Below are 19,196 nucleotides of genomic sequence, written 5' to 3' on the forward strand. Positions count from 1 at the left end.
CCAGCCCTTAAAATAGGGCCTTTTTACGAAATAATGGAAAAGAAGTTTTTATTAATTAATTAATTTCTTTACTTTAGCAACATTATAAGTGAACCTAAAAGTGAACATAAATTCTGGTTTTAATATTGTAAATATTAGTTCTTCAAATATGTTTTGCCTTTTAATTGCTGTTAATATTTATTTACGAGCATTTATTTTTAATTATTATTGGCATTATTGTATTCTTTATTTCTATTTTTAAAAATCAGTTTTAGTTGCCATATTAGTTTCTACTTACATTTTGTATTTTACTTTTAATTAAATAAATATTTTTTTCTTCAGTTAATTGCCAGGCCAACACCTTTTCCACATTTCTTTTTATTATTTATTACTATTCTGAATAAGGAATTTGTTTTATATTTAAAATGTTCACATTAATAGTTTTTAGCTAAGAAATGTGTACTTTTTATTTTATTTACATTTGATTTAATTTTAATATATTTATAGTATTAGCAATTTTGGTTCTTCAATATAAAATATATATTTTAATATAATGTATACTTCAAAATTAAAATCGTTTATTTCATTTTCTTTCTTTTTTTTTTTTTTTACATATTTATTAGTCTATTCAATATTGGTTTCTTATTAATCCATTAACTGAGGGAGAGAATTTGGAGTCACTACCTCTTCATCAACCTATTTTTTATATCTAAAATGCGCATAAAAAATGGGTTGATGGAAACGCCAAGATGAGCATAAATTTTGAAAATGCGCATAAACTACGATGGAAACACTTTTACCGAACAAATTCCAGTATGTGCATTAAAATGATTATTGTTATAAGAAATCATGTGATGATAAAAATATGTGTAAATGGACAAACATGCAGGCTGAGCACATTGTAAAACATCTGAAATGTTGGTTTGGTCTTTCTAAAACGCCCTAACCATTTCAGTATTAGTGTTATTATATTATTAATTACCTCCAGAACTGTCAAAAGCATCTGTGCTTTGCGTCTCATACCTTCAAACGGCACCACGCGTTCATTGCGTGACAACATCATCTTCTGACGCCCAAGACATCTATTAAATTAGGAAAAGATTGATGCACCTTCTCCCATTGCAGCAAATTCCATTTTTACAGTGAATATTTGGCACCAGTTAATCAGGATTTTGTCCGCTTTGACTAGTTGGAAACGCTGCTTTATTCGCACGTCTTTTTTGCAATATTACAGTTTTGCGCTTAACACTTTAAGCTTGATGCAATACAACATTATACAATAGCGAGTGAGCGTTGATGCTGTTGCTTACATTAGTTACGTTAACCAATCAAAACACTGGCTATTTACAAGGCTTAAATGACCTACCACTTAAAATCAGGCTTTTTCACAAAAATATGCTAAATAATAGCTTTCAACATTGTTTGTTTGTTTTAAGGGGACCTAAAGGAACAAGTTTTTGTTATTTATTAAATGTTTGTACAGTTTAAACTGCAATAAGCCATGCTCAAATGAGATGAAAACAGCTCAGCTGGTGTACGAGCGATCAGATGTGTTTAGCAGCCAGCAGGGCCAGTGTGACTAAATGGTTGTGTGTATGTGTACATTCATGTATGTGTGTATGCATGCATGCATGACAAAACAGCTCTTGACAACACAGTGGTTCTCTGTGGAGTCCCTGAATAAACACTGAGCAATCAGGTCTAATTCTCTCATTGGACTCGTGCTCACAACAGCCACTGCGCACTTCAGACTCACTCCACAACAGCTCACTTCACGCAGGCTGTTTAGTCAGGGAACTGCGGCACAGTGCTTGCAAAAGTTAACCAGGATCTGTTAGAAACTGCAATGCTTTTAAAACTAAGCCTAAAGCCCTAACATTGTCTTCAAGGGCTGATGTGAGTATGTTTGTATGTGGGTTTATAAAATGTCCCTAGAAGTTTCAAAATGTCATCAAATTATAATTATTTCTTAAAAGAAAAATGACTCCTTATTTTACAAAATACATTAGGAATGTTAAAAATGTATATATTTTCATATATATATATATATATATATATATATATATATATATATATATATATATATATATATATATATATATATATATATATATATATATACACATATAATAATATTATCATTATTATTATTATTTATTTATTGTATTTATTTATTTTTTTGTTAGATACAATTAAAAAAAAAAAGATGTATATATTCACCTGATTCTTCGCCGACGAGCGGGCGCAAACTTTTTTTTGGCTCGAAACTTCCGGTCTCATTCACTTCCATTCATTTTTACACATTAAAAACAGCTCGTTTTGCTGTTTGATGTTGCAAACTGATACTTTCCTTATTATATTATGCTACTTGGTCTATATAGTCATGCAAACATTTGTTTGTAGAGCAAGTATTTTGACCGTTTTTTGCTGTTTATTATTCCTAGTCAATTTTCCCATAGGCGACTGAATTGCAAGTTCTAAAACAATCGCGAAAACAGGCGCATTTCCGCATTTTAGAATAAGGTCAATAGACTTTGGTTAGGTCAGATAGGCAAGTCATTTGATAACAGCGTTTTGCTCAGTAGCTAATTTTTTTATATATATATAATTATTCTTTAATAATATTATTATTCTTTAATAAAAAAATCAATATTATTATTATTTAATACTGATTTCATTCCAACCAAAAGTAAATAAAATAAGACTTTATCCAAAAGAAAAAAAGACTGTGAAAATGTAAAAGAAAAATCCTTTTTCAATTAAACATCACTTGAAAAATATTTGACAAAATATTGAAAAAAAGTCAAATAATTTAAAAGAATTAATCATTTTGCCTTCAACTGTACACTGTAAAAAATCAAATGCAGGGTCCTGCACAATTCATTTATGTTGTCCCAACACAAATTGATTAAGTAAACAAATTTAAGTGGATTGAACATAAAACAATTAGGCTGTCCCAAAAAAATCTCAATCATTTTGTGTTTTGAGTTCATTTTAAATAAGTAATTTAAACAAGAAAAAAAAAGTTTTGAGTGTGTGTGTGTGTGTGTGTGTGTGTGTGTATCAGCAATATAAGCTTCACACCTAATCTCCTGTGTATAGTCCATCAAACTAGAGCGTTTCTAACAATGTAAAATTGTCTCTTCTCTGTTCCGTCAGATTTTCTCTGTGCAAGCAAGGTCAGTAAGAAAAAGGGCACGGACTAAAGCCAGCATTACCTCTCTCCTAGTCTCTCTCTCTGTGAAAAAGTCAGTAGTTTGATCAGTCTCTCCAGAAGGCTTTAGGCTCAGACTACAGATGCTCCATCTCCTCCTTCTCTGCAGAGTAACTGCGGGCTCTTAAAATGACAGGCTCACTTTCTCTGTGCCCAGTTATGGCTGCTGCTCACCACAAACACAGAGAATCATTCTTCTTGCCCTCCTCTTCTGCGCGTTTTCCCCCTTTCCTCTCTATCTCTCTACACAGAATCACTGGCTGGAGAGGAAATTAGAAAAACTGAGGCTCTTTCAGGTGACGCTATCACAGAAGCCAAATGCCTTGTAAAGTTCGGCTATAAAGATGGAATCAGAGCAGCATGGCTGACTTTATGAGAAAAAAAAAAAGACTTTATTCTCTCCTAAAAAAAAAGGTTTGCTGTTTCAGTGTTTGAACACTTTATCTGATACCAAATTAACATGCTAAGAAAAATAGCTGTAGCAAACTCAATTGTAAATGGTGTAAACCAGGGGTGCCCAAAACTAAACATGATTGAGGCTAGTGGGCTGAAGGTAAATATAGTTGCCAGGGGTAAATTCCTTATTTATTTAATAATATGCACATTTTATAATGAACGTGTTACAGTAAAAACTAAATAAATATAATTTATAACAGAATTACATTAGTTTTTGCATTGACTTTCTCGCCGATGTATTTTTCATATCATTCATCTGTTGAATGACAGTATTTATATTTTTTAAAAATCAGATTCATTTGCAAGATTTAATTATTTTATTTCAGTATGCTTTTTTGTACCTCAGCAATAAAACTAACACATTAAAGAATGAAAGGGACCTCGTACGAACAAAAAATGTCGAATTAGAAATGACGATCTTTGTGTTAAAGGCATTCGCTTCATTCCTCTCCATCATTCTCACTATCCTGTAAAATGGGATGGTGAACCAAATCAAAACTTACAATGGGCCAACTTTGGCCCGCGGGCCCATCTTTGGGCATCTCTGGTGTAAACAACGTTTCAACTACTTTTGATATATTTTTTTAATGTTTTATTTAATTGAATATTTATGTACAATAATAAACTTTGTTAATATTTTAGATTTTTTTGTTTGTTGACTTTTGATAGGCTTTTGAAAAGGAAATTATTTTCATATTTGCAGTTATTTTACTTTTAGATGTTTTTAAAACATTAATGTGATCATTATTAGTCATTATCGTCATCATTTTTACAAGTGTTATTATTATTATTATTAATAATAATAATAATAATAATAATAAATGTTATTATTATCATATATTTTTGTTTAATTTATTTTTATTTTCAGTTTTGGTATAAGTTTCTATATGATAATTGGATTTTACTTTGAGACTTGGATAGAGCAAAACTTCCCAATCCTAAAAGTGTAAAAAAAAAAATGAAATACTAATACTTCTTTGTATTTTTAATACCAGTTTTTTGTTTTGTTTTATTATCTAGTTTATTTTATTGTAAAGCACTTTGGATCAACTACGGTTGTGTAAAATTGTGCTCTATGAATAAAGTTTGCCTTGCCTTGCCTAATAAAATTATCCCTGATAAAAAAATATTCCTAATCAAATAAAATTGTTCATAATTGCCTGGGTGCATCAATTATTTCTTATTTCGACCAATAAGGAGAAGAGTTTTGAGTTACTTTTTGGTAAATCTATTTTGTAGCACATCAGATTGTGCACTTCACTTTTGTTCTTTTCCTTTTATAATCCATTTTACCTCACTTTACAGAGAGTAAGTATAAAATAGAAAGAAAAAGACAAACAAAAACTGATCTAGACTTAACCCCAAATCTCCCATAAGTACCACCACCGAAGCCATCACAATCATGTCTGAACAAATGAAGAAGCTTCAACAAGACATAACAGATTAGCAAATCAGCAAAAGTCAAAGCACTTCCGCTAAGCATAGAATGCCGTCAATGATGTGAGCGTAGCTGTGAAGAGCGTCATCAGCGACGGGTCGCTCTCTCTCTGCGCACCAGACGCCAGCATGAGCGCGTCAGCATTAGTCCTTCCTGTCCTCCGCTCTGATCCACCTGCTCTGTATGCACACACTCGCGTCTCGCTCTTTCAGGCTTTTCTCCTGCATGCGCGCTGAGTGAAAAGTGGAGCCTCGTGCCAGCCAGGAGAGGAAGCCATTAAACTTTAATGAGAGCTGAGAGATACAGAAACCCACAAGGGTGTGCCTGCCTCCTTCACACACACACACACTCACACGAGCACCGCAAACTACCGTCAGCTCTTTTTATTTCTTGACGTTCCTCACATCACCATCAGAAGAGAAGTCAAATCCGCTGTACACTTGCTGAATGATGATGAAGAAGGATGGAGGGAAGGTGGTCGTAGTTATAATTCCATCACACTGTGTAAATGCACATATTGAAGTATCACACCCGGAAGCAGTGATGGAAAGTTGGAAATGGCAGATTTCGGGGAAAATAATGCAATAAAGTCGCATGAAGACTATTTTTATATGTATACAGTTGTGTCTTATACACAATATTTGTTCTGTGCTCTGCATTCTTTAGAAAAAATTTCACTCAAAATCTTTAATCAAATACTATAACCTTCCCTCCCCCCTCAAAAACGACTTTTCTTCACTTCTGGTCACATGGAATACCTTTAGGGCGGGGCTTTCAGTCATTTAGGGCGGGGCTATCTGTATGTGTCTCCTTTTTGATCTGCCTTCGCGGGAGGCAGTTATTTAAATCTAATATGATACGATTCTGTCTGTAAAATTTAGCTTCTTGTTCTCGTCATCTTCGGGCAACTGAAAACATTATACAGCAGAAGGTGCTGACGGCTATTTCAGTATAAGGTTAATCCTCCACAACTAAGAACAAACATTCAAATCATCCTCCATTTTTTTTTAGTAACATCAATCCTTCAACGATCTTATTGGTTTCCAAATGACAAAATCCTCCACCGGCCTACATTTGTTGTTCTCGTTTCAAAAGTTGGATGTACATCACAATAAGGTAGAAAGGATAATCTTAGCATCCATTTCGAACCGACTTTAAAACAAAACACTGCAGGGTACAATAGAAGAGATATGAATATGAATTACCTTCCCATTTGATTCATTAAACAAAGTATGCTGTATGTAAGTGATGCTAAAGTGGAGATTAATGGCTCGGTATTGAAACACAAATTTATGACTTGCGACAAAAGAAACACTTTCAAGTGCATTTTTGTGTGTTTTCCATCCGTTAGACTGAATGAACAAACCAAAAAGCCCAATCTCTCTGTTTTTGCATGTAGTGTCTCATTATAAAGTGTTTTGACTTTTGTGAAAATTAGTTTGAACAACTTGATGAAAATCTAAACCAAATTTGGGAGGTTGGGGGTGAACTTTAGAAAGATCTGCTTCACGATAGAATATAAACCTTGGTAGTGAAACCTATGCTGATAAAAATGTATGACATGCAACATAAGAAACACTTTAAAGTGCATTTTTAAAAATGTTTTTCTTCCATTAAACTGAATAAACAAACCAAAAAGTCCAAACGCTCCACAATGACAAGTGCATCGTGTTTTTGCGTGTAGTGTCTGATCTTGAAGGGGTTTTGACTTTAGTGAAAATGTGTTTGAACAGCTTGATGGAAATCTAAACCAAATTTAGGAGGTTGGGGTGAACTTTAGAAAGATTTGCTTCACGATAAAATGGAAACCTCTGTATTGAAATCTACTGACACAAATTTATGACGTGCGACAAAAGAAACACTTTAAAGTGCATTTTTTTAAGTTTTCCATCCATTAGACCGAATAAACAAACCTAAAACTCTCTGTTTTTGCATGTAATGTCTCATCTTGAAGGGGTTTTGACTTTGGTGAAAACGAGTTTGAACGACTTAATGGAAATCTAAACCAAATTTTGGAGATTGGGGGTGAACTTTGAAAAGATTTGCTTCATGATAGGCTTCATGACCCGGCGTATGGGATGTAAGTTGTATGGCTCTTCATGGCCTACATGATGATGATGATGATGATGAACGTGATTTAGCCCCACACATTAAGCCCGGAGACTTTCAAGGGGAAATAGATTTGCTGAAGGAAGAGTGGCCTTATCAGATGTCCACTTAGTAGTGCGATCACTCCCCCATCTCTGCCTCTCCCTCTCTCTTTCCTTCTTTCATGTTTTAGCCCTGCATTTTTAGTTTAAAAATTTTATTTCTAAAAGCAAGAAAGCTGCTGTGTGATTCTGTTAACCCAAAGATACTCACTTCCTTTTCAGTTCTACATATTTACAAGTTTACCAATGCAAAGATGTACAGCAACATGACAAGGAAGAATAGCAGTGGTAGCAGAGCATTCATTTAAAACATACTTTCCTAAAGTGACTCTATCAGTTTGGATGTACTTTCTTTACAAGAAATGTTTCTGATTTGGTTTTCTCCCCACAAAGCATTCAGAAACCAAAACCAGAGAGAGGTGCGCTGCTAGCTGCTCTTTCTGCTCAGGCCATCAGAGTCGGGTGGTAAACCAGCATTCAGTGCGGTGTGTGTCTCGAAGCCACTTTCACTACGCTTTCTGACTGTGTGTGTGTATGTGTGTGTGTTTGTGTGTTCATGCACTGCAAAAGAACGCTACCGCAAAACCATTTTACCCAGATCCTCCCCTGCTTCGGTCTAACACACATCCTCATGCATCTCATCCTCATGCAAAGTGTGACACTTACCTAGAAATGGCAGAAAACAGGTCCGGAAACATAAAAAAGAAAGAAAAAAGAGACAAATTTAGTTTATTTACTTTTTTATTGCACAGACCTTCAAATAAAAGTTATAAAATATTACCTAAAATATATTTTTATAATTACAATATTATTATTATAATACACTTAATTATTATTTCAAGTGTAAATATTTGTATTATAGTAAAATGACTATATTTATATTTAGAATAATAATAATAATTACTATTTACAAATACAATTCTTGTGTAGTGTAACCAGCTTGAAAGATTAGTGTAAAATTCATATATTTACGACAAGAATTAAAAAATATATAAAGTTAGTTAGCTACTTAATTCAACACAGCATACACACACAAAAACAACTGCAAAACACATACAACACTTATTCTCTGCATGTTTTATGGAGAGAAAAAAACAGCATCTCTGAAGTTGAAGGGAAGGAAGGCAGCCTGAAGCTGACTCTGTTAAGCACGTACATTTTAGTTCGCAATAAAAAAGGAAAACAAATTCCACCCACGCAAAACCACAGGGCTGCGCAGCGCCACATAGACACACGCAAAACACACAGACCTCTGCACATCTTTCTGCACCTATTTGCAGATCTCGCTGCATCTTTCTGTCTGTTTTCTACAAGCTCTTTGAGTGGTGGAGGGCAGTGTGTCGAGCTCATTACAGGCAGTTAAAGCGGAGCGAAATTCAGCCCATAAAACCTGCCGTCTGTTCCCCAGAACACCACCAATTACACACACGTTTATTCACACAAAGACTCACAGCTTGTCTCTCAGAGATTTTTTTTTTCTGAAAGACATCTTTTATTAGTTTTTTAATTAGGTCTCAATATCGGTAGGTCCACAGAATCACTATACAAGGCTAAGCTAGTTATTTTAAAATAAAATCCTTTATTATTAGGATTATCACACAGAATTTATTTTTGAAAATCATGTGAAAATCATAGATAATATTTTTAAAAATGCATCTCACTGTTTTTACTGTATAAATTCTGTATGTTTCCTAAAAAATATACCTAAACTAATGACTCTCTCGTCTTAATAAATACATTAAATAATAATAATAATAATAATAAACAAATAAACAGATAAAAAATTAAAATAATTAATTAAATAAATGAAGATATTAATAAATAAATAAACATAATTGTAAAAAACTTAATTGGTCAAAACATGACATCTAGTAGACAATATACTTTTTATATACTGAATTTTTTTATATTTTATTTAATTAAATTATAGTAATCACATTTATATTTATCTTAATTGTTCTTAATAACAAATATATTATTAACAAAATCTATTTCATTTTATGACCAAATTCTGAAGCGGTTGCTGCTGAGATGATTTGATCACATATAAATCCCACAGCCTTCCCCAATTTACCTCAGAAAAACCACCAATTACACTCATTTATTCACACAAAGTCTCAAAACTTCCCACATCTTGTCTTAGATTATTTTATGATGCAAGAGATCTTTGTTAGATTTAAAAATAGGTCTTGATAAATCCCAAGAATGGTTCAACAAGGCTAAGTTGGTTAGCCGCAAGACAGAGGTGTATTTAGTGTGGGCAGATAAGAGCAAAAAAAGTATTGATAGCAAAACCACTTTACTAATCTTCAAAGTGCAAAACCAAACCTCGCCTAAATAAGCTGTTCCTCAAGCCAACGTGCATGATTCTGTTTTTTGCCGAAGGCTGCGCTAACAACGCTAGGCTAACGAGAACCTCATGGCTCGAGTGGAGCTCAAGTGGGACCTTTTGCTTTACAAACAGACACACTTGCATGCTCACGGAAGAAATGCATGCGCACACACACGCTTTTCCGCTAATGAGGTGAAGCCTTAGCAAATCTGTTTGCTTTTCTCACCTCACCCCCTCATTAGGGCCTACTTCAGACACCCGCAAACCATCATCATTCACTGTTATTCACCAGAATGAGAGAGAAAAGGAGAAGAAAAGGGAACGAGAGAGAGAAATGTGTGCTAGATCCTCAATTCTGAAAGACTGCTTATTATGTAGGACTTCAGGCAAGCATTTTTACATTGACTATAGTGATCAATTAGCTGTTCAGTCAGATTTTAGGAAGGCTTTTAGGGGGAAAAAAAAATAGAAAAACGTTAAGAAATACACTCAAAAAAAGTTATTTCAAGCTAAATTGGGGAAAATATAGCCAAACTCAAACGTTGGGTTCAGTTTGGCCCTATACATTTAATTCAAATAATGAACCCAGAAATTGGGTTGAAACCTAGCATTCCAATTCAGTTGTTTTAATGTCCAATGAAACAACCAGTCACCATTTACACCTCTTCCATCTTCTAGATCCTCAATTCTGAAAGACTGCTTATTATGTAGGACTTCTGACAAGCATTTCTACATTGACTATAGTGATCAATTAGCCGTTTAGTCAGATTGTAAAAAGGCTTTAAAATTTTAGTAAGGCCTTTTAGAAAAAATTGTAGGAAAAACGTACTTTTAGAATGGCGTTTAGGAAAAGCCCTAAAAATACACTCAAAAAAGTTATTTTAACCCAAATTGGGGAAAATGTGGTCAAACTCAAACATTGTGTTCAGTTTGGCCCTAGGCCTGCCATCTGAAAAGAGTTTTTTGCTGAACTTTTTTTATTTAAAAAATTTTATTAACTTTATAAATTTTTTTATATCCAATCTACTTTTGGACATTTTTTTCTCATCTAATTCTGGAGGGTATAACCAATAATTTTTTATTTATTTATTTATTGAAATTGATTTGCATGAAAGGTCACTTTTGCAACACTTTTATAACAGAAATCAAATTTAAGAGTCAAAATATGACCTTCAGTAGCTGTGTTTATGCATTTTGTAAAAGTTATTCATACAAAAGACATCCAAATATGTTTTAATTATGTTGTATCCAAAACCCTTTAATATTTTGGTACATGTAAAAACTGATTTGAAATAGAATATATTAATTAAATATCTAAACCAAATATAACACAATTAATTGTATTGCTCTAATTTTGATAATTAAATTCTGAGGTTTTTCACAGCCAAATTCCTGATCTCATGCTGATGTTGGCTAAACCCTTACGAACAGAAATGGGTCACCAAAGAATTATGGCGTATCAATTTTTATTTCACGTCCTCGAATGACAGAGATCTTTGCTTGGGCACTCAGGAAAGAAACGCTCTACCCTCTTTGCGGCGGATGAGGTGCAGACAGATGAGCAGAAATCTGAAGGTGGAAAACTCCCTTCACTTTCTCATGGAGATTAATCACTTAAGAAGATTGCCTTCAATAGCGATGCTGTTAACAGGATTGCTCTGGCTAATGTTCCTTATTTAACATATCCCGTTCTGACTGAAAAGTGGCACGTTTTCATCTCAAAAGGATCATCCTGAGAGACAAAGGCTGAGAGATGATGGTTCACTTTCTTTCCTCCTGTTTCTCAGCAGGCAAAGTTGCCCACCAAGAGGCCTGACGCTTAGCAGGGGGGCTACGCGTTATTTTCTGTTTCTTTCAGCGTGAACGACGCAAATGTATTCCTTTCTTTTCCCTTTAGAGCTCCAATACTTTTATCACTTTATAAAATGTTGTTTTAATATATCACTATAAAAAATGTTCATGATCAATGTCACAACATGTTTTTGGTTATTTAATTTATTAAAATAAGTTAAAAACATGTTACAACTTCATTGTTTTTAATCATACGAACTGTTTTATTTCAGTTTTATTTAATGTAAGTTGAAATGGCTTGTAAGGTTACCTACATTAACCCTTTTAATCCCAAATATTCCTCTTTAAAGCTCGAATACTTGTATCACTTTATAAATTGTTGTTATAATATTCTACTGTAAAACATTTCATTATCAATAAGTCACAACAACATGTTTTTCTTAATTTAACTTAATAAAATCATTTACACTTAATTGTTTTAGATCATACAAACTGTTTAGGTCTGTTTAATTTAATGAAAGTTAAAATGGGTTTTAAGGTTACCTCCATTAACCCTTTTAATCGCAAATATTCCCATTTAAAGCTCCAATACATTTATCACTTTATAAATTGTTGTTAAAATATTCCACTATAAAACATTTCATGATTAATAAGTCACGACAACATGTTTTTCTTAATTTAACTTAATAAAATTATCATTACTAATGATTAATGAAGTTTAAATCTGTTTATTTTAATGTAAGTTTTAAGGTTACTTTGATTCAACCCTTTGTTACTCTTTAGATCTCCCTAAATGCAAACGTCATGCCTTTTGTTATATTAAATTTATTATATTTGTGCAATTGTGACCGCTGACAAAAAGAAAATACAGTCAAAAATGTTATTTCAAGCCAAATTGGAAAAAATATGGTCAAACTCATTAGGTCCAGGTGAGCCCTATACATTTAATTCAAATAATAAACCCAGAAATTGGGTTGAAATAACCCAGCATTACAAAAAAATGTCCAGTTAAACAACCAGCCACCATTTACACTTCTTCCATCTTCCAAAAACAATTGTTATGCAATTAAATAATGTTGGACATTTAAGGTAACTTCTCGTATTTGACAGTGTAATGGACATGCTAGCCACAAACACTAGTGGTGATAGTGGCCTTCATTGTGTTTATCTTTCCCTCTCTAACCTTTAAACCTCAGTCGCTAACTGTGAACGCCCGGTTTAGATGGAAGCCGTCTGAGAAATCGAGCACGTTTCCTTTCTCACTAGCTTATCATCTGAAAGCACAGTCTGACTCTAGTTCCCTACGAGCACTGCGTTCAGGGAGGAGAAAAGACACCAAAAATGAGACAAATCAAAAGTGAGAGTGGAAAAAGGAAGATGCGAGCGCATGCTTTATAGGGCCAAACGCTGTTTTCATGAAGCATCCGTCGAAAGTGTCAACACAAACTCTCACTAGAACTGAGAACATTCACCCTACGCCATGACTCCTCTCAACTTCTCAAAAGTCTTTCTGAAGTATGCACGCAAGTTCCTCAGAAGGAAGTGCTTCATTCACTAGTAGCAGTTTGTTGATGCCATTTTTCACTTTCGCCCATAGGTTATGAGACGAACATTAGAAACGGCTCTTGCAAGTGTTTTTTTATGTCAATGACCCCTTATTATGATTATTTTTTGTATAAAATATAGGCTTAAACATATAAAAGTTAACATTTTTCAAACATATATAGTTGAAGTCAATTTCCCAAATTACTTTTAATAGAACAAAGATTTTTTTACTTTAAAAGTTTATTAACATACTGAAATAAAAGTCCCAGCCACCTCCAGGGCATGTCAAATTTAGCCTCAAAATCTATTTGGGTAATTACGCTGTCTGAAACCTGCCGTAATGTTGTTGACTGCAGAATTGTGGTATGAAATAGATAGCCGTCCATCTGCAGTCGGGCCCTTCTCCATCATTCGAGGCCTCATGTGCTGTTAATCAGCCTGGAGAAGGAGACTGACGTCAGCCGAGAGCCAGAGGAGGAGGAGGAGGAGGCTTCCCTGTTCTCCAGATGTGGAGCAGAACCGGAGAGGGGAATAAAAGCGTGCAGTAAAAAGGATCTTGTAAAACAAAATGGACGCCTCTTTCCTCTCCTGCTCTTTAACAATCGCAGATTCCTTCTTTCTAAGGAGAGGCCTCCTTATCAGGAGCACGAAAATGCTTACGGTAACAATTTCGCTGAATGCCCCGCTTTTGTCATGGTGAGTTATGGGAGTGCGGAAAGCTTACCACAATTTTTTACCACGTCATACCATATTTTGAACAGATGGCAGATGTGCTCCCATAATCATAGCAGGCTGTTCTGTAGGTCTCAGCTTTAAGTATTAGTATGAGTAGAGTATTATTAAAAATAAATAAATACATATAAATAATTATCAAGTGATGTTTATCAAAGCCATGAAAGTTTCACACTATTTTCTATTATAAAGAAAGTGTCATTTCTTTTTAATTTGGCTGGAATAAAGGTCATTTAAAGTAAAACATAATACATTTTAAGGTCAATATTAATAAAATTATTACGACAAACTACCACTGTCCAATAAATTACCTAATAAACCTAGTTAAGACTTGAAAAGTAGTAAAATATTATGTATTGTTATCATCAGGGCTTGACATTAACTTTTTTAATCACCAGCCACTGTGGCTAGTAGATTTCTAACTCACTAGCCACTCGCCATTATTACTAGCCACAATTTTGTTGTTGGGAAAATATATTTTACATGCATAAATATGACTTTGACATGCTAAAATTTCTTGATTCAAATTTTGTTTAATGTTCACACACCTCTTCATTTATTTACTTTTTTGTGTGTATGAGCTTGCTGTATGTGCATGAGCAAATGGATTGTAATATCATAGTGTCGCATTGCTATTACTTTTTATTTTACATGACTTTTCAGGGCTCAAATTTATCTTTGACCACACCTAAAATAAATAATTATTTCTTAGCCACAAATTTAAAATTATGTGTCAAAACAAGCAAAATATACTGTAGCTGTATATATACACTTGTTATTCAACAAAACCTTTCTTAAAAAAAAATAAAAATTGACATTTAAAAAATAGTTCTCATATCACCAAGTAACTACACATAAATGAGGAGTTAATCTCCTATTAAAGCAATGTTATTGTAACAACAATGATAATTAACCTATATTACAAAAATGACCATAAGCAAAAGAAAGCAGGTGACAGTGAAAGGATGATCACGTGCACAAGGTTAACGTTTGGCCAATTAATAATCTGTTCAAAGAATGTTTAAAGCAAAAACCAACTGCTGCTGCTTACAAAAGGATGTGTTTATTAAAACTCTGGAGCTTTTTATAAGCAGCAGGACTGTGGCTGCGTGAGCATAGCTTTTTGTCCAGTCTATTTTAAAGAGAACTAATTGCGCCAGTTGTGTTTCCAGGCACGATTGCTTCAAGTAAACGGGAGCGTGCACGGTTTTTGAACAGTCGCGCGCATCACATGATCTGTGCGTGCGAGTGATCATCCTCTCATTCGGTATTTATCTGCCTTCTTTTGCTCATGTGAACACAATTATTTTTGTCAGTAGTGCTGCTTTTTGATTCTAAGATCAAATTTGACACAAATTTTGGGCCATCCTTATTGTCCAACCCAACATTTAATATTATTTTTAAAACTTTTAATTTTAAAATTAATTTCAACCAGCCAATTTCGAAGTGGCTGTTTATGTCAAGCCCCGGTTATCATGCTGTATGTATTGTTACATACTATATATTGTTATCAAATCTAAAGAAATAAGCTATTAGAAATTAGTTCTTAAATCTTTTGTTTAAAAATCGTCTGTCCATTAAACATTACTTTAAAAATATTTGAAAAATAATTAAATCTGTGCATGTTATATCTCATTATTATATCTCATTATATACAATAGTATAGAATAATTAAATGCTCCATATTTATTCCTTGTTTCAGCATTTTAAAACAATTTAATCTTTAAAACAAAAGCCATCTTTAAAACTTGTAGTATTTGACATTCTATTTGCAATATAAACTGAAATAAATACGTTTTTTATTATTTTTATTTTCATCTGTTCTGAAAGCAGTCAATTCTACTTTAGTGGTTTTCTTCAACCCTTGTCCTTTTGCTGCTCTAAAGAAGACTCTCTCAGACTTTCTGGTTCTCCTTCATTCTTCTTTCAAGCCACCCGTGCCCTGTTTCCACTTTACCTTTCAGTGACTCCCTCTGCAGTTCCTGGTCTAAAGTTAACAGCCTGTGTTTCAACCTGACCTGAGACTGACCCGGGCCGGGGCCGTTAGCAGGCCTGCGCTCATTAGGCTGCATTTGGCGTCATTAAACTGATTAGTCTTTGCTGATCACTTTTCAAGATAGCACTTAAAGTGGCTGCCTGTTATTCTTAAAAGGACTCCAGTCTGCCCCTCCTAAATTTTACAGTGTGAAGGGCTATAAAGCCAAACGGGTGTGAGCCGTTTCGCAGAGCGGTCGAGGGTTCGCGACCTCACCAAAACAAGCAGAGGTCTGTCTCTGCTCGGACGGGAGCTTCTTAACATGACGCTTACAATAATATAATGTGAAAATAGATTAAATAATTTAAACTATTTGTTATACAATCTACGAAGTATGAAGGAGAGGTGTCATTGTTTTAATTAAACAGTCAAATGACTGCATTGGGTGAGCTTCTGCTATTAGCGATTGTTATTTATTACCATAACACAACTCATATAAAATAAAATACTGATACAATTCCATGATTTAATGGGAAAAAAATGCTGAGTCAATTTACATACTATCCATCCTAAACAGTATTCAAAAACAGAACTAGTATGTTACAAATCATAGTATATTGAAATGAGTATTTCAAAGTAACCCAACTGATATACTGTATAATCTAATGGTTAATACTACCTACAATACATTGGGAGTTGGATGTGAATTAGATTAGAACTACAATCACAGGTTAAAAGTATTGACAAACTACAAACATGGCGGACGCTCTAGTTAAGTGGAGAGGTTTTGATAAAGATGATGAATGACTGTTAATTAATTTCTAATTAAATATAAAAGAAATGCATGGTGCATCAAAATGATTGAAAGGAATCAACCTAACGGTCCGTTAATGAAGAAGTAGTCTTAGAAGCTTCTTTTACACACTCAAAAATATGTACTTTAACATCACAAAAAAAGGATGTAGTATAAGTAGGCGACTTGGGATGTTGCAATTTAATAAACTTGGTCATATTTCAACCATCCTGAAAATCACAACACAATGCAACTTGCCTTTTCTCCGGTGCCTTGAGGTCTTGAAAGGCAGATTTTTGTGAGCCGGGTCAAGCGGTCACTCTTAGGCTCCGGTGACTTCATAGGCGTTATGTGGCTTGCATGACATCTGGCACCTATAAAGTGGCACGGCTATCTAACCTTTGGTCTTCACAGGGGTGAAGGGGTCCTAATAAATGCACGGCCATCATCTCAAGGTCATACGTTCATTGTGTGCAATACAATTCAAGACTGAGGTGTTTATATCTGAGATGTTTATGTGAGGGGCTGTCAAAGAGGAGCTCACAAAAGGAGCTGAGTGACAAAAATCTGTTTATTTTGAAACAAAAATTTATTTGTTTAAATAAGAATTTTTACCATGAATAATAAGAAATTGTTTATATAGTAAATTAAACACATTATTATTTAATAATAAACAATAAATATATTTACATTAAGTGCCTATTCATTAATATTATGAATTAATACATACTAATTTTTTACTGTATTTCAATTAATAATGGTTATTAACAGCATTATGAATAGTTTATAGCTATATATATTTAATTATTACATAATTAACTAAATATTAACTAAATATTTAATTTATACATGTCATTTAACATGACATTTCAATAGGATGTCATTAGAAAATGTGCAAATAAATTTGTTATATTTTACATGTACTTTATTTTTATTTTATTTTTTGTTTTAATTTTAATTATTATAATAATAACCCTATAGTTTTTTGTCCAGATATTTAAATGCAATTAAATAAATCTTTAATGTAAAATAAAATACATAAAGTATACTCCAGAGTCAAATCACTTAACCATAATAGCACAAGATAACGTTTGAGCAGAAAGTGCTGAACTACATACACAGTTTGCAGCTCTAGTTTATGCAGTGTGTGAAAGGGTCACAAGCACAGAGGCAATAAATGCCGCTTTTGTCCCTAAGCGAGATTCACTCTCTCTGCCTGAGCCATTATCACCAATTAGAGCGTCTGTCCTCATTTTTTTGGGACTTCTCTTCTCTTCTCTTCTCTTCTCTTCTCTTCTCTTCTCTTCTCTTCTCTTCTCTTCTCTTCTCTTCTCTTCTCTTCTCTTCTCTTCTCTTCTCTTATCAAGCACAAACACCTGCCTCTTGAAAAGCTTCTTCATCTTGTGTCCTTCTGCCCTTCATCACAAAGAAATATGAGCCACAAACTCATGTTTAAAGGAAACTGAGAGAAAGGGGACAGTTGGTACACTTTTGTGTGAAGAAACTTCAGAGATTTTTGTGATCAGAAGTTGATCCCACACTACTTTGAATGTACCTGTCAATTAACGATATATGTGATCATTCATTTACAGCAATAGTCTGCGACTGCTGATCGATTGTTTTTGAATAAAGATGTTATATTTTTGTCCAGTTTTTGTACATGTTAAGAATATGAAAATATACAAATAAATGTAATTAAATTTAATTTAATTATGTTATTTTAATGAACAACAATAAACTGCATTTATAATATTTATATAATATAGTAGAAATAATAATATAATATAATATAATATTAGTATAAAATAATGTAATATGATATAATATAATATTTATTTTATAATTACTGTTACATTTACTATATCCATAAATATTCGGAATATGTTTTGGACGAATCCCAACAGAGACTGAGCAAACAACATTTGTACTGGTTTGCACAACAACCAATTTAGCAAGCATAAACAAGATTTACCATAAACACAGGGCTTAGCAAAAGCTAGACAAAAAAACAAAGCATTAACTTTTTAACGGTCTATGAAATAATTTATGACTGAAAATGTTACACCAAAATGCACTGCACTAAACTATGATTGCAATTAGGTGACTATTCATGTGCCTCTTAACTTCTCCCTACCATCCATTCCCAAAGCTATACATCTGGTTTACAGCTTTACATAATCAAATGTACTGTCATAATTTGCACATTTATATTACAATGAGCTCAAATAACGGGTTCCATGTCTCTTAAATCAATGATTGTAGGTGCTCTAAATGCACTTTTTTTTTTGGTACCAAAAGTATTTGTTCCGTGATTTACACTGAATCTCTATGCCAGATCTTTAGATGCATGTAACAGCTGGCTAATGCTATTAGTTTAGGACATTAAGGTGGGGGGATGAAATCATTACATGCTAGTCAGATAAGCCTGCGTAATGAAACACAAAAACATCCGTGCGGTTTGCAAAGCAGGCCAATGCAGTTAACCTGTTGAAATACAGACAAAACTAAAGCTCAATATCATTTGCATGACTCCTGAGAAGGGAAATAAAACTTTGATGATAATGCTACACACGCTAAGCTGAAGTGAGCCTCAAGGGACTGTGGTTGAACACGAAGACGGACACTCTTTAATTGCACTAGAAGTGAACGTTTCTATAGAGAAGGCTGTTAAAGTGAATAGTGTGCACTTTGTGGTTGATAAGCCTTTCGTGCCAAGTTGAGGTGCTGATTACCTGTTGTTGACGATAATCCGAAAAGCGGCTTTAGTAGGTTTAAAGATGCGGAGAACCGG

At 33.6% G+C, this 19,196-nt stretch overlaps 1 protein-coding gene and 1 long non-coding RNA gene across 4 annotated transcripts in view; one reads left to right on the top strand and one right to left on the bottom strand.

Annotated features, from left to right (window-relative positions):
* The window catches only part of LOC137496334 (uncharacterized), a 197,673-nt gene extending 185,828 nt beyond the window's left edge, over positions 1–11,845 (top strand). Inside the window, exons 6-7 of the long non-coding RNA XR_012384200.1 lie at positions 3,445–3,607; positions 11,082–11,845. This is a non-coding gene — a long non-coding RNA (uncharacterized lncRNA). The remainder of the gene's footprint in view (positions 1–3,444; positions 3,608–11,081) is intronic.
* The window catches only part of skia (v-ski avian sarcoma viral oncogene homolog a), a 120,573-nt gene that overhangs the window by 70,798 nt on the left and 30,579 nt on the right, over positions 1–19,196 (bottom strand). The window contains exons 2-3 of one of the 3 annotated variants that reach the window (XR_012383557.1): positions 4,750–7,903; positions 4,490–4,615 (exon numbers count right to left, since the gene is read on the bottom strand). The exons of 1 other annotated variant lie outside the window; for it this stretch is intronic. Coding sequence is in view for 1 of the 2 variants with exons in the window: in XM_073909098.1 (XP_073765199.1) it covers positions 7,715–7,903 (189 nt within the window). In the remaining variant the exon portion in view is untranslated. Of the gene's footprint in view, positions 1–4,489; positions 7,904–19,196 lie in introns of those variants that run through there. One more of the 3 variants, XM_073909098.1, reaches the window with a different exon arrangement.

This window comes from Danio rerio, chromosome 8, assembly GCF_049306965.1.
Source record: "Danio rerio strain Tuebingen ecotype United States chromosome 8, GRCz12tu, whole genome shotgun sequence".
NCBI classification, from domain to species: Eukaryota; Metazoa; Chordata; class Actinopteri; order Cypriniformes; family Danionidae; genus Danio; species Danio rerio.